Source organism: Talpa europaea, assembly GCF_964194135.1.
Source record: "Talpa europaea genome assembly, chromosome: 1".
NCBI classification, from domain to species: domain Eukaryota; kingdom Metazoa; phylum Chordata; class Mammalia; order Eulipotyphla; family Talpidae; genus Talpa; species Talpa europaea.
Window position 1 is genome coordinate 140804759 of NC_140073.1, and position 15372 is coordinate 140820130.

A 15372-nucleotide genomic window follows, 5' to 3' on the forward strand; every position below is an offset into this window, starting at 1 on the left:
ATATATGGTACATGATTGTTTCAAAACTCCATTCTTGTATATTTATGATAAACACATTTATGATCTGTGTGCGAGAATAATTTGGAATGTAAAATGGGTGTTTTTGTTTCTTTGGGGGAACATACTGCTCAAAATTTAACCAAAGTATGAATAATCATGAGAAATTACTGAGGTTATTTTAATGAGAAATGTAATGATGTTTTTCATTCACATTTTGATTATTTGTAATAAGCTTAAAAGTTTGGTGTCTGCTGTTTCTTATAACATAACTCCATTCATGCAGATACTTATTTTTTAATTTTATTTTTTATATTCCCCGTACAATTACAACCCCCTTATTTTGACCCTAATCCCTCCTTTCCCCGCGCCCCCACCCGCCATGGAGTGTCTCTGGTTCATAGTTGTTTGTCGATTTTGATACAGTTATTCTTTTTCCTGGTCCCTTATTTAAGTTTTCTAGATTCCTGTTATGAGTGAGACCATCCAGTATTTTTCTTTTTCTTTCTGGCTTATTTCGCTCAGCATGATCCCTTCCAGCGCCATCCATGTTGCTGCAAATTGTGTGTGTTTATCTTTTTTGAATGCTGAGTAATAGTCCATGGTGTATATGTACCACATCTTCTTGATCCAGTCATCTGTTTTTGGGCATTTGGGTTGTTTCCAAAGCTTAGCTATTATAAACAGTGCTGCTATAAACATAGGGGTGCAGGTGCTCTTTGGAATTGATGTTTCTGTGTCCTTTGGGTAAATACCTAGGAGTGGACTTGCTGGATCATATGGAAGCTCTATGTTTAGTAGGTCAAGAAATCTCCACACAGCTCTCCATAGTGGTTGGACCAGTTTGCTCTCCCACCACCAGTGCAGGAGAGTTCCTTTTTCTTCACACCCTCGCCAACATTTGTTGTTGCTAGTTTTTTTAATATGTGCCATTCTCACTGGTGTGAGATGGTATCTCATGGTAGTTTTGATTTGCATTTCCCTGATTACAAGTGATGTTGAACATTTTTTCATATGCCTGTTGGCCATTTGCATTTCCTCTTCAGAGAAGTTTCTTTTTAGCTCTTCTGCCCACTTTTTGACTGGATTATTTTCTTTGTGCTGAGTCTCTCATCAGCTCTTTGCAGATTTTTGTGATTAGTCCTTTATCATTAGTGTTGTGTGCAAAAATGTTCTCCCAGTCGGTGGGGTTTGTCTTTGTTTTGGTTATTGTCTCTTTACTGTACAGAAGCTCTTTAATTTGATGTAGTCCCAGCTGTTTATCTTTGCCTTCACTCACTATCACTGCTTTGGGTGATGTGGCACTTACTTTTAATTCACAATATTACGATTGTATAAATGATTAAAAAACTAGATAGTTTCAGTTGTCTACTCAATATTGCTGGCAAATTATATTTTTGTAACATGATCAAACATAAGTGAATTTTGTGACCTTTTTGGCTAATGTGTTAAGTATATAGACCTAAAGTAATAAGAAAAGCATGTGTACTAAAGTTTCAATAGATACTGAGAGCATTTAATGAATCTTTTTAAATAGGACTCTGCTCACCTTCACCCAAACAATATTTGTGTCCACAGTAGCATTGGCTAATAGTACCTGAAAATTCATTATGTTAGATCAGTTCGAGTTCTCTAAGGAAGCTCAGTTTTTAACTCTTGATATATTAACTAGTGTTCTGAATCATTCCTCCAATAACAAAAGTCAAAAATTCTTATCAATATGATTCAATAAGTTTCATAACCTACACTACCTATTTTCTTAAAATTTGAACATCAATTTACTTGATCAAAAGGTTTAAATCCATTTCAGAATTGTTATTTGAAATTTCAGGGACTATGAATAGTTGAGGTCATAATACTGCTAACTTAGATAATTTCCTTTTTTTTTTTTTCAAATTTGAAGGGGTCTTTCAATGAAACCTGTTTGTCTTTTCATGAACAATTAGTATAAGGATTGGATAGAATATATTCAATATATTTAAAAATACTGTGTCAATAGGGGATGGGATGTTACACAGTGTTGAAAACCTAAGCATCGAAAAGATGATATATTCTTATTTTCCCAAGTATACAAATGAAACTTTTATAACATCTTAATATAAAATGCTTACCTAACGATATGGAGGTATCTCCTCTCCGTAGGGCACTGTTGATTTCTTGGTACACTGGCTGTATTCTTTTATTCTTTAAAGCTCAAAGCTGCTTTTCTAAGTTCCTCATTTATTCCCAGGAAGCTAATTGAACAGTAAGATTCTCAGTCAATAAGTGCCATTAGGGTAACCACAGAAATGAAATTTTTGAAATATCTCTTGCACTTAAATAGAAATTAATTTTAAAGTATTCCCAGGAGCCAGCAGAAACTCGGCTGGAAACTGGAGTTGCACACCAAAGAGATGTTTACTCTGACTCATGTTCGTAAGGGCAGCTTAAGAGCATTGGGAGAGATGACACTGAGCCCATCAATAAAAATTTATCCAGAGGTATTAGGGCATGAGATCAGCAGAAGTTGCCTGTATCTCTGTAAACCTCATTTTCCTCCTCTAATCAAGCAGGAGATGTGCTACCACTGTCTGACAGAAAGATGTCAACCACAGATAGTTTAACCATTTGAGTAACCACTTTTTAATATGCTATATCAAAATAGCACCATCATATGTAATCAACATAGAATTAATATTTTACATCCTCAGGTTTGGTTTTGCTATACACAGTAAGTCCTTGAAATCTGGTGGGCACTTCACAATGACAGCATATTTCAATTTGCTGCATATCAAGTGTTTCATGTGAGTGTGGCTGCCAACATGGATAGGGCAGGTATATGCCAGCCCTCTAGGGTTGTTGTAAGGACAAAATGATACTGAATTTTAGATGCCTGAAAAGCTTAGTGCTTATTATTGGTCATATACTTTTCTAACAGAGGTGGTTGTGAAAGTTCTGTTTTTTTTTAAGATTTATTTTTATTTATGCATACAAAAACTGGGGTGTAGGCCAGAAGTGGAAGGGAGTGAGAGGACTCACCAGAAAGAGTGGGGAGCAGAATAGGTGAATCTATTGAAATACACTGCTGAGGGGAGCAGCAGGGGAGACAGGAGAGGTCTGCTGAGCCATGTGGGTCAGCTCCGTGGCTGGGGATCCAACTCATGCCTCAGTGGCTGGTGATAGTTTCATAGCACTGAGACTTCAACCCCTGCACCACCAGGGAGGCCCAGTGTTGTGAAAATTCTTAATACTCAGCACTGAGTATTGATACAACAGCCTGTATGCTAAGTTGGGGAAAGCAAAAATATATTCCCCATTCCAAGGTAATTGAACAGTGATTCCTTGTTAAAGTTAAGAAGGTAAGGCTGTAAGATAAATATATATTGATAATTATAGTTAATTATATATCTTATTACCTTGTGAATGGTCTGTATAAAATATAGTAAATGTCAGATGAGTAAAATCTGAGGTGCCTTGTATGAACATGGTAAAGTAATTTTAACTAGTATGTTGTAAACTGGTTGATTTTTATTAGGAAGAAGTGGTCAAGGGCCACAGAGACAGGTAAGGGAAAAAATATATACAAAAAAGACAAATAATTTGGTGGTGAATACAAGAATTCATGGAAGAGTATATTGGGTGAAAAAATGAAGATACTAGGACCATTACTCATTGCCCAAAGGAATTATTATAAATAGCACTGATAGGAGTCAAAGATCTGATTTCAAATTCTGAAGCTGCCATATATGTTTTCTTGCCAGGGCAAGTCACTTTCTCTCAGCTTCTTTGTTTATGAAATGAGATGGCTGGATCTAAAACAAAACCAAACCTGAGAATTTGAGTTTTAACTGCTGATGCTTGTTTTTTTTTTTGTTTTTTTTTAATTTTTGCTATTTTAGAATGTAAGTGACATAATTCAAGAAATGCCTTAGGAATTAATAGACAGAAATTCTAACAAAAAATTATTTTGCTGCTCCTGGCATCTAAAAATGACATAACTGTTAAAAACAGGCAGATTCTAGATTATGGAAAATTAGTAAAAAAAAAAAAAAATAGAAGTTGGGGGGGTGCTCTCTGGTGGTGCAAGGGGTTGAGCATTGCACTGTGAAGCAATCTGCAGCCTCTGCAGTACAGTTCAATCCACCCCACCTCCCGGCCAGCTAGGGAGCAACCCACATGGCAAGGCAGACCTCTCCTGCTGCTCCCCCCAGCAGTGTATTTCAGTCTGTCTGCTTTGTTCCCCATTGTGTCTCTGGTGGATCCTCTCACCCCCCCCCCCCCCGCATCTCTGGCCTGTACCCTGGCTCTTGTATACATAAATAAATAAGTTAATTTAAAAAAAAATAAAGTTGGGCTTACACTGGCGGGGGAAAAAAGGTAAATAAAGTCACTGCAGTTTGGAGTCTGGAAAAAAATGAGAATATTCAGAAACTGTAGAAGAATTGAGGAGATAATTTTAGTAGAATTATGGGAGGGGATGTACTATGAGCCTTTTTAGTTGTCAATTATGTATGACTTTTACTAAATACAATACATGCACTAGAATGCATACGTAAGAATTAATGAATATATATGAAGACGTGCCAAACTGTTACTTACCTAAGTTTTGTCTTACAAAAGAAACTAAAGCCAGTAAATGAAGCAAGATTTTTTGAATATAAAGATTTTGATTCAAATTCTGGCTTTATCTTCTCTGCATCTCTTTCTTCATTAGCTTAAACGGAGAGACCATCTACTTTCAAGTTGATTGTAGAACACAACTCTGGATACTCAATAAATGATGGCTTCTATGAACTTATTCCAGTCTCCCTAGAAGAAAAAGAGATTGCCTCAGCTCCTTTCTACTTAAAAAATTGATCATAAGGGTCTTTGTGTTAATTCACATCACACCACACACCCCTCATGCAATAAGCATTTGTTAACTGTTGTGCTCAAGTTATTAGACCAATTTAAATTTTTTTCCTTAAAATATGTATAAAGGAGCTATGTTAAAGGAAAATCTGTAAGTTTATTTGGAACTGAAATTTAAAAGACCTAATTTTTAAAGGTTGGTTGGTTTATTTAATAGCAGAAAAATACTTTTGAAAGCAGGCAAAATTTAGTGCTTAAGACAAATGAAGTTGACAATTCATTCAGCAGGTTAAAGTGGATAGTAATACTTGTTATCCTCATTGGTCAACAAAATAAGTGGTTTAACCAACAAGAAAATATTTTAACATTCTTGGTATGAAAGTACCAAGTTTTCAGAGACATGTGAATGAAGAAACAAAAGTTAAATCAATTTTCTCCCTGAACTGCTTATTTTCTTCTCAGACTGTGAAGTGTGTGGTCGTCCTAATAATTTAAATGTGAACCAAAGAAAGGAAGCAGTCATTTCTTTTTTCACATAGTACATGTTCATGACAAGTTTGGCTATTTTTATTTTTCAATCAATATTGACAAACTGTACTTCTGATTTTTAATTCTATATTTACAGTCCATGTGATATTTAAAGAATGTATACATTTATGTTAACCAACATTATCACTCAAAAATTATGTTACAAGAAAATTATTTTGATTAATTAGAATTTATAAAGTGTAAACATAATTTGTCTTTAGTGTAAGTTTTACATAGATTCTTAAGACACTGTTTAAAATTGTATTTCTGCCATATTTTTATTCCATTTATCAATTTTAATGTAGATGAATCTTCCTAAATTTGTCAATAAGACTGGCATGAGTACGACAAATTATTAATACTGTCATTTAATTTTCAATGCCAATCATTGGGAAATTTAGAAAGAGACACAACACATATTTATGAACACTCTGCTTTTGAAAGATGCAGCCTTTTTCTCACTAGATACTAACACAGCACTTGACACATTCTGGTAATTCTGAAGCTCTTCTAACTATTCTCAGCAAAACTAATTTTTTACGTTAGACACTACATGCCACTATATCTTAAAGTTTAATATAGTTATAAATTTATATCCCTTTTAGGAATTATACACACACACACCCAGTCTTGCAATCTTCAAGTAAACCTGAAAAACCTCACTATAATCTTGCTGACTCAGATGTTTTCTAGCAAAGACAGATTTTTGAAACACCTAAAGCAAGGTGTTGCTGGATGATATAATCCTATCTTTACATTCCATTATTATCATTTTCTCTTTTTCATTGAAGAAAGTTTCTGAATTTTTTAAAGAATCTTCATAAAGATTTCCAATTACAATTTTTACAGATTTCACTTCAATGAAAATAATGGTTTAGAGTTAGATCGTTTTTCCTCATGGGTTTTGATTCTGTTTTGGTTTAGTTTGGCTTCAAAAATAGAAAATATTTATTCCCCTTTCTAGCTATTGTATAAAGAATACAAGAAAAAGTTATTCTTAGGAAAGTCACAAACAGCAATTGCCTATAGAATGAGACTAAGTGAAACCCATATGTAATGCCTCTGTCAGCAAAGACTTAGTAGAAGAGGGTTTATAATAAATATTCACATCTGCTGCTTTGGACACTCTAATCCATCCTAAGGATCTTTGCTTTGTCAGGCTTTGTTCTAGATGAAGAAGCCCAGTAGTTATAAAGGTTCGCAAATAGGCCATATTTATCACGGTTAACTTTACTTTTATAACTTCTGTTTTAGAGATAGCTGTGACACTTCGGGCTATAATTTTACATATTTCACAGTAACTTTATAATGATATCATTATGATAATATGAAATGAACAAATTCGATTTTTGTAACATATTACCTACTTACAATCTGCAAGGCATCACTGATAACAATACTATGCTGGACGTGGGAGAAAAAAAACCAACTAAAAACCCAGGCTCTGGATTCACAGTGTTTGTGATTAAATGCCTGCTCCCTCCATTTTCAGCATTTGCAAGCTTCTCTTTTTCCACCTATATAATGGGGAGTATTTTCTGTGTCATTAGACTATCCTAAGTATTTTATAGAACTGTCCACCTCAGGTACAAATCTAGGATCTAGCTTAAATGCTGTTACTAGAACACCAGTATGTCTTCTAAGTAGAATTAGATAATTCTATGGGTAATACTAACATATTTATTGAGCTTAGATGAACATACTCTATTGTTTTTATTTACCTCTAAATTACATAATTGTTTTGTACCAGAATTCCGTAATGAAAGTATTAGTCAGAATTGGATTGCTGATTTGTTTTTTTACCTTAAGGAAATTATTCACTCAAATATATGGTTTAAGAATTATGAGAATAGTCTGTGCTGTATTTAGCGCTCTTACGTAACTAAACCTTAGTTTAACAGAATTTTGAATTTTAAATTAGAGTAAGAAAACCTAAGTCATCTTTGGAGATTTTTTTTTACTTCAACTCCAAAAAAAAAAAATGTTGAGTTCATGAGTATCATAATTTTAAGCATAAATATATAATTATGATAATCATTCCTTTAAGCAATGTTAACATAAAATACCCATTTCAAAATAAAAATACGTTATATAGTATATATAATCTTTGCAACCTAAGATTTTTAACATTTTTTCCACAAATTCATTTTTAAAAGTTGCATTGCTTAGTTGTATTCAATCTTAAAATTATTTAATAATCCCCAATATAAGGAGACTATCAGGACATTTGTGGTCTTTGCAAATAAAACATTAGGTTTTACTTCATTTAAAAATTTTGTAGTTATCTGTGTCTTTATTTTGACTCAAATTGTTTGCTATACAAATAGGTCTGTTGAAGTACAGTTGAAACATAATCCAATTCTTATGACTTCTTGAAATTAAACTTTGATTCTATCTCTCTCCCTCTTTCTCCCTTTCCCCTACTCCCTCCCCCTTTTTCCATCCTGCCCCTAGGTCGAGTTTTAGCTCAGGCAAGCTGCAATGGGGTTATCCATTTGCTGGATCTTAAATCAGGGCAGATTCACAAATTGATGGGCCATGAGAGTGAGGCTAACACAGTCGTTTTTTCTCATGATGGAGACAGTCTGTTTTCTGGAGGCTCTGACGGCACTGTTCGAACATGGTCTTGACCATCAGTAGATCCCACTGCAGAGGGCATTCCTTTTAAGACTTGGAAGAAATGCCTCTCATAGTCTCAAACCAATGAATATCTGGTTAAATATGCCAGCAGCTAATATTTACAATTGGTTCTTTAATGTGATCTGGACATATGTTTTAGATCTTATACTGTTACCAATTAAAAAAAAAAAACTTTCTGCTCGTTTGTGTCTGGGTCTTTTTTTCTCTCTCATTTTGATAAGAATTTAGAAATAGAGCATCTTTGCTAGGGATTTGGAAGAAACAGCTTTACAATGACGCCTAATGACAGACTAGATGAATTACACGAGATTGATTTTGAATGTTAGGGAACAAACTGCAGGAGAACCCAGCTACTTTTTTTTTTTTTAAATCAAATCCAAGCTGCAGTAAGACCTGAAGTTTAATCATGTAGCAAGTCTTTGTGCAAACAAAGAGTCAAATAGAATCAGGAACACACATTTTCAGTTTCTCTGACAATGATATGTTTTATCTATTAATAATAATCGGAGACTGCAGATGATTTAAATCTAAAAGCAAGGTTCTTCTGGAACTTTCATCTTTGCAGCCCTTCCAAGAAGGCATTAGTTATAATTACAATGTTTTATTTTTATTTTAATTTCAATAGAAATAAGTATTTTAAACGCACAGTGCGTTCCTCCTCTTAACAGAAGTATCGGGTGTATGAAGTGCTATTGCTTAGAGAACTCTAGCCTGGTCTACAGCAGCTCCGGGATTGCAACAGAGCTGGTTTTATAAGCCAGTTGTTGGCGCTGTCCGTGGTGCTGAGGAATTCCCGGCTGCCGGCAGAATCAGCTCCAAATCAGCAGTCTGCAAACTGCTCTCAGTGATGCAGAAACCCAGCTAAAGTTGCTCCTTTCCCTCACGTCCACAGTTAGTATTTTATGGTGTGTAAGAGGGGATTCAAGCAACCTATCGTGGATGATGCTGATGGTATTGCCAGCGGAGTGGGCTTTAAGCTACAGCATGCTGTTGCTGTTTGTGATCCTCAGAGCCTAGCCAAATCACCTCTACTGCCGTAGCAAACACTGTGTAAGTGAACTCATGTGTGGAGGAGGCGTAATCAGCCGGGAAATTTCATAGAAGGATCTGAGAAAATTCTAAAAATAAGTTCAACATGATTCTGCTACTGGGGTCTGGATTTCTACAGGACCAGCATTGCTTCTTGCTTTGAATTCTGAAGACAGGTCCAAAGCCTATTTCTTATGTGTGTCTGCTGTGTTTCTCTCTGGAAGGGAGGGAGACTGCTTCTTGACTGTGTTTTGAAATGGGAGGTAGAATGGATTACCTTTAATTCATGCCTGAAAATGTATTCTTTGGAAAACTGAAGAGGAACTGCTTTCCTAAAACACACCTGGATCTTTTAGTTAATATTGTTCTGTGACCCCCACCACCACCATTAACCTCCAGAGTGATTAGGTAAGTGTATCTTATGACATAAGTTATGTTTGTTTTCCTGAATGTATGCAGTCATTTTATATCATATGTAGGAATATGAGGAGGGGGAAAGTTTAGCTGAGAAGTGATCCTCAGTTTAGTGATGTTTGTTACTTATTTAAAATCTTCAGATACAGATTTGATTTCTCCAATGTTTCTTCTCTTAAATAGTATCTTCAACTGCATTAGAGTAGCTCAATTATGAAGGGGGAATTAAAAAAATAATCTAAGAACTTTGTTATCCAAAGAAAAGCTTGTTTTCTCCATGCAGATTTTAAAATGTATTTCATGTAAAAAAATGTTTAATGTTTATATAAAGTGGATATTATATCTTTTTCACCTTTAAGTTTACATTTACCATAGCCTGATAACATTAATGCCTACCTGTAGCTTGTAAAGAGATCATTTTTCTGTCTTTTCTTTTGAACCAAATGATATGTGTATTTTGTATAGCTTTTTCTGCATGCATTGCCAGATACTTCTGGAATACTACAAGGAAGCACAATAGCTCCTTTCTTCCAAGATAAACTTTCTCAATACATGAGAAATGTATAATGTATGCCTTAATTAGTACAATATATTTATGCTTTCTCAAGAAGCTTCTGTTATGGTTGTGGCTTCTATAGTAATTTAAGTGATTAAAAAATGCTTTGTCAAGGGAGCTTCCAGTTTCTGGAGTAGAATTACAGGTTTGCATTTTTTTGTTCTGTCATGACTCATTATTTTTGACATATGTTAAATCAATCTCCTTTATCATTACCTACCCAAAGGGAATTCTAATATCAGACAGCAGCTTTCTATTGGAGGGCATGAATATACTACCTTCCATTTTACTATTACTACAATTTGCACATCTAACTTAAAATGCAAATATAGTACTTCATAAAGTTTCCTAATACCATTTCATCTTATTTGAAATCATCCATATGTTAGAAAAGAGTTGATTTATTCCTTTATTATCTAAAAATTAAGGACTAACATTCTAAGCAGTCTGAAAATGTCCTATATACAATCTTAGCAATATTGAAATAAAAGCCACTAGCATTTAAATAGACATATGAACTATTGGATAGCACTTTTCCTTATCTATCACTCCCTAAAGTCAGTTTCCCCAGTGCTTTTTTATGAGTCACTCTCAACAAATGAGTGCACTACCAACACTCCACACCAAACACTAATACTGAGTGAAGTTTGCAAAAATCAATACCATCAAATCTATAGTGTGTTTTCTATGAATGGCAATAGCTCCTTACCATTTTAAGAAATTTCAATAGTTTTACACTGGCATTTTTTATGTATTTTCATCATTCCAAAGGGGATATATTTTCAAGATTATGAATGGTATTTATTTTATATTGGTATGATGCATTGAAGTGTTACATGAAAACTAGTTGCTGTTTAAAAAAAAAAAATTCACAGCTACAGCTTTCCTGCCCACTAGGAGCTTACTTTCTGTGTAAAAGAGCAATGTGGATAATAATACAAATCCTCAGAGTTCTTTTGTATTTTAATTCTGTTATCCTCTGTGGGATAGTTGTAATATTTTTCTTCTTGGAACAAAATCTAGATTCATGTCCACAAGTAACCCATGTGGAATCCATGGTTGTGTTCCAATTATGGGCATAAAGCAGAAAATTCTCTATACTAGCTCCATCCCAATTACAATTTACATTCAACTATTGGTTTCTTCCCTTTCTCCTTGAAGTAGAATTTTTCTCACTAATATCTTGAGTTTTCAAATATATTGTTATGTAACATTGTATATTTTATTACTGATTAGTCTGTTTAAAGAAAAATGTGAATTTCAATATTCTTGTGAAGTTTATGATTACTTAGCATCACCTTCTGAGGCTCAGCAAAACCACTCCTTTTAATTTACAGCAGGCTAGCTCTTTCAAATTTAGAATGTAAATTCAAGATGCCAGTTCCTAGATGACATAACTCAAAGAACAAATTTTAATGCATATATTGCCAAGAACCAGCTTTTAAACTTCATAAAAGTATACATAGCTGCATGAACTTAGTCTATTCAACATCCTAATACCTTCCAATTAGGTCTCAAACAGTTTAAGGGCATGGGTTTATATGAATCTATATTCACTTTATCTTACTCTTTTTTTCAGCCCACCCCTCTTGTATGCCCATGGAAGGAGCTGAACATATTTAATATTAGGAGCACATCCAGAAGCCTTTGAGGAGGGGAATGGCTCTTCATATTCATGAAGCTTACATACTTCTGTTGGTCATTCCCGGATTAGTCACCTCTGCTGCCATCAGTCATGAAGACTATCCTGCTGATGACAGTGACCAGACCTCTAGTAATGATAATCTGATCTTTGATGACTATCGAGGGAAAGGGTGTGTGGATGACAGTGGCTTTGTATACAAGTTGGGAGAACGATTTTTCCCAGGGCATTCCAACTGTCCATGTGTCTGTGCTCTGGATGGACCTGTTTGTGACCAGCCAGAATGCCCTAAAATTCACCCAAAGTGTACTAAAGTAGAACACAATGGATGCTGTCCTGAGTGCAAAGAAGTGAAAAACTTTTGTGAATATCATGGAAAAAATTACAAAATCTTGGAGGAATTTAAGGTATGAGTCACCCTCAATATTGAATACTATTCATGCAACATAATTGGTAGATTGATAAACTAAACTTAAAAATAGAAAAAAAAAACTTATTTTTACTTTCCCTTTAATTTACACCGACATGATCCCAGTTAGCTTAAGTACCATCATGGTCAACAAATAACCAATTAGTTTGTGGGATTTCCGGATAACCTTTCCCTTACGAGTATTTGGGACGCGCTTAACATCTTTTGGTTTTGTCCTTAAACATTACTACAAAATACATTTTCTAAGGGAAACAATTTTGTTTATAGGCTATGTGATTATAGGCTATTTATTAAGTGACTGTTTAAATCTGAGAGTTGTGTGTGTGACTTTCTAGTCTGCATTTGAATTCATTTGCTTATAGTCTAGAATTATAGTGGTTGGAAATGAAAATGCTATAGATATGCACTTGAACTGTTGACTTCATAGTGAGAATATGTGTTGGCCTTCCTTGTTGTGAACATGGTGCCCATTCTGTTTTCTACTCGTTAGATTTTTTTTACTTATAGGAGCCCAGGCAACCCTGAATTTTTATCATAGTCCCTTGTAAAAGGTACGTAAAAAATACATTAACACTTTTTCAGCTTCTGTGGTATTCCTTAGTCTTTTATGCTTGTGTCTTATTTTCAAGTAACTTGGACTTAATTTTTATCTCTTCTTGAAGTTTTTTTTTTTTTTTTTGCAATGGCCGATTTTAATTAAAATGTCTGAAAAGCCAGATCTGAATCCTAAGGGTATATAATTAATATATCAAAATGTCCTCCTTAAACATGACAGTTTGTGCCTTGGAGTGTCTATCATCCTGATGGCTTGATAAAGAAGATTTTCATCTACCCAATTTCTGTGACATTGTGTTCAGAACCTTAAGCACAGGACAATATAGCTAGTTTTCATGGTGACTGTTTGAGGGGAAACTTCAGTTACTAGCACTGACCTCATTTCCTTTTTTTTAAACTAAGTAAAATGGTGGAAAAAGTCAGTGAGGGGAAAGAAGGTTTTAACAAATCATGATCAGAATATTCTATATATTTGCATTTCTCTGCATTCAGTTCATTACAGGTTGTAGGTCATTTACTCATAAATACACAATCATTTTAATTAGGTCCCTTATGACATGCAGTACAATTTAATAACTGCCATATTTAACTTTCTTATACATGAATGTAATTCTAGACTTTTCTTTCTTATACTATACTATTTTGCACAATATTGAGAAGTGAGACTTTGAATGAAGTAGATTTATTAATAGCTTTATTGTAAAATATTGTATATACTTGACACTAGCTATTTTTAATTAATCACCTCAAATTGTGACTTGATCCTAGGTATGTTTCTAGAATCATGTCATTCTCCTTTAACATGCATATTTATCTAGAGAAGAATGCAAAAAGGTATTATAGGAATGGCAACTCATAGCTTAACCCAAGCTAAAGAGCATATCAGGTAACAATAGATTTTTTTTATAACTTTGGGTAATCAATATTTAAACTACCAACAAAGAAATGAAGAAGTTAGTAATTCCATCATTCTAATTGTATATCCATGCTGTCATCAATATATAATCCTTTGATATATACAACTTCCCTACCTGACTCTATGCCATGTGATTTAAAAATAAATGGATGTCACATTCACAAGCATTTAGTCATAAGAGCTTTAGATATAATTGAGGGAAAACTCATATGAAGGAGGAGCTGAGACCAAGAAAATTTGTTGCATTTCCACAATTGTCAAATTATACTAACAATGAAGCTTCAACAACTTCTCAAAGCATTTGTCTCTAGAGTCAGACCCAGAGCTGCATTCAAATCCCAAATCATCACTTGACTGCGAGACTTCGGAAGGAGTGCTTAAAACTTTTTGCACTTTGGTGGCATTTGGCTGTAAAATGGCCATACTAATTATTATTTCTCTGGGAGGAAACATTAAAGTTTTAATGAGATATTTTATGTGAAGTTAGCAGCCTCGTGATGACTGGATACACAACAGATAGAGAATAAATAATTGTTTCCCTCTTTCTATATACTAAGTTAGTCTTGTTTTCACATACATTTTGTAATGGCACTTCATAATTCAGAAGTATTCAATTCAAAGAATTTCAACACCTCTTTTAGAATGTTTCACTTATCTATGTGAACTATATTCACTTAAGTAAAAATCAACCATAGTCATTCTTTCCCAACTCAACCTGCAAGGGACAAGTCACTAATTTTACAATTGTATGGAATTTACACATAATAATCTTGGCAAGTTTTAAGGAGGTTGTATTATGAATACTTTTACACATAATCTATTCATCCACCAAGCATTTGTTGAGCTTTTGTTGTTAGTACACAAGATACCATAGATATGCTTACACTGGAAAGATACCTGAACAGTAAAACCTACACTCACAAGGAAGGCATGAGCGATGTGTAGACATAATAGGGAGAAAGGCAGTCTAGAGTTAAAGTATGTGATTGTGAAGCTCAGTACCAAGAAGCTGTGGTGTTAGAAGTCTATTAATATAGTGTGATGTTTGATCAAACAAAATTTATTTTGTTTATGATGTTCAAAGTTGAACCTGTTCTTAGAGAAGTAACTTGAAATGATTGGGGAAGATTAAAACTCCAAAGAGGGGCCTCCCCGGTGGCGCAGCGGTTGAGCGCTGGGTTGCAAAACTGCCCGCAGCCTCTGCAGCGCCGGTTCGATCCCCGGCTGCTCCCCGGCCACCAGAGGAGGGTCCCACATGGCGCGCAGACCTCTTCCTGCTACCCGCTGCTCCCCTCAGCAGTGTACTTCGGTCCTTCTGCTCCCCGCTCTGGCTCTGGTGAATTCTCTCACCCTCCCACGCTTCTGACTGTACCCAGTGCTTGTATAAATAAATAAATAAATAAATCTTTAAAAAAAACTCCAAAGAGAAAACTGCTTAAGCCAAAGCAGACGTTGGGATGAATAAAATCTATAAAGAGAGGAGGGTGGGGATAACAGATAGGTAGATCTTATGAAAACGATATTCTAGTAAGAGGGAAATTTGTATATGTGATTAGACTGCAGGGGAAGGACCTGAGTGGGTTATTGCGCATAAAGATGAGCTAGTTACATGTTTACTTAAGCAACATTATCTTGTAGCCAAGCATAGAAGTGAAGAGATATTAATGGCTGAAGAGAAGTAGAACTGTTATAGAAAACCAAGAATGAGATAGCCAATATGTGTGAGCACAAAAATTTCAAGACAGTCTTTAGGATGAACATCTAAAACCTCCTATCGTAATCTATACTCATCATCCTATCAACATCAGTGACCTCTGCCTTGTGCGTCTGTCCAT

General features: G+C 34.7%; 2 protein-coding genes across 3 annotated transcripts in view; both read left to right on the forward strand.

Moving 5' to 3' along the window:
- The window catches only part of SPAG16 (sperm associated antigen 16), a gene marked incomplete at both ends in the record, with an annotated part of 714501 nt that extends 706516 nt beyond the window's left edge, over positions 1-7985 (forward strand). For both annotated transcript variants that reach the window (XM_084253918.1, XM_084253919.1), the window contains one exon: positions 7810-7985. In XM_084253918.1, the coding sequence (XP_084110044.1) occupies positions 7810-7985 (176 nt within the window). The remainder of the gene's footprint in view (positions 1-7809) is intronic.
- Positions 7986-11638: 3653 nt separating this feature from the next.
- VWC2L (von Willebrand factor C domain containing 2 like) overlaps positions 11639-15372 on the forward strand; it is a gene marked incomplete at its 3' end in the record, with an annotated part of 158477 nt that continues 154743 nt past the window's right edge. The window contains exon 1 of the mRNA XM_084241574.1: positions 11639-12043. Within this exon, the coding sequence (XP_084097700.1) occupies positions 11654-12043 (390 nt within the window). The 5' untranslated portion in view covers positions 11639-11653. The remainder of the gene's footprint in view (positions 12044-15372) is intronic.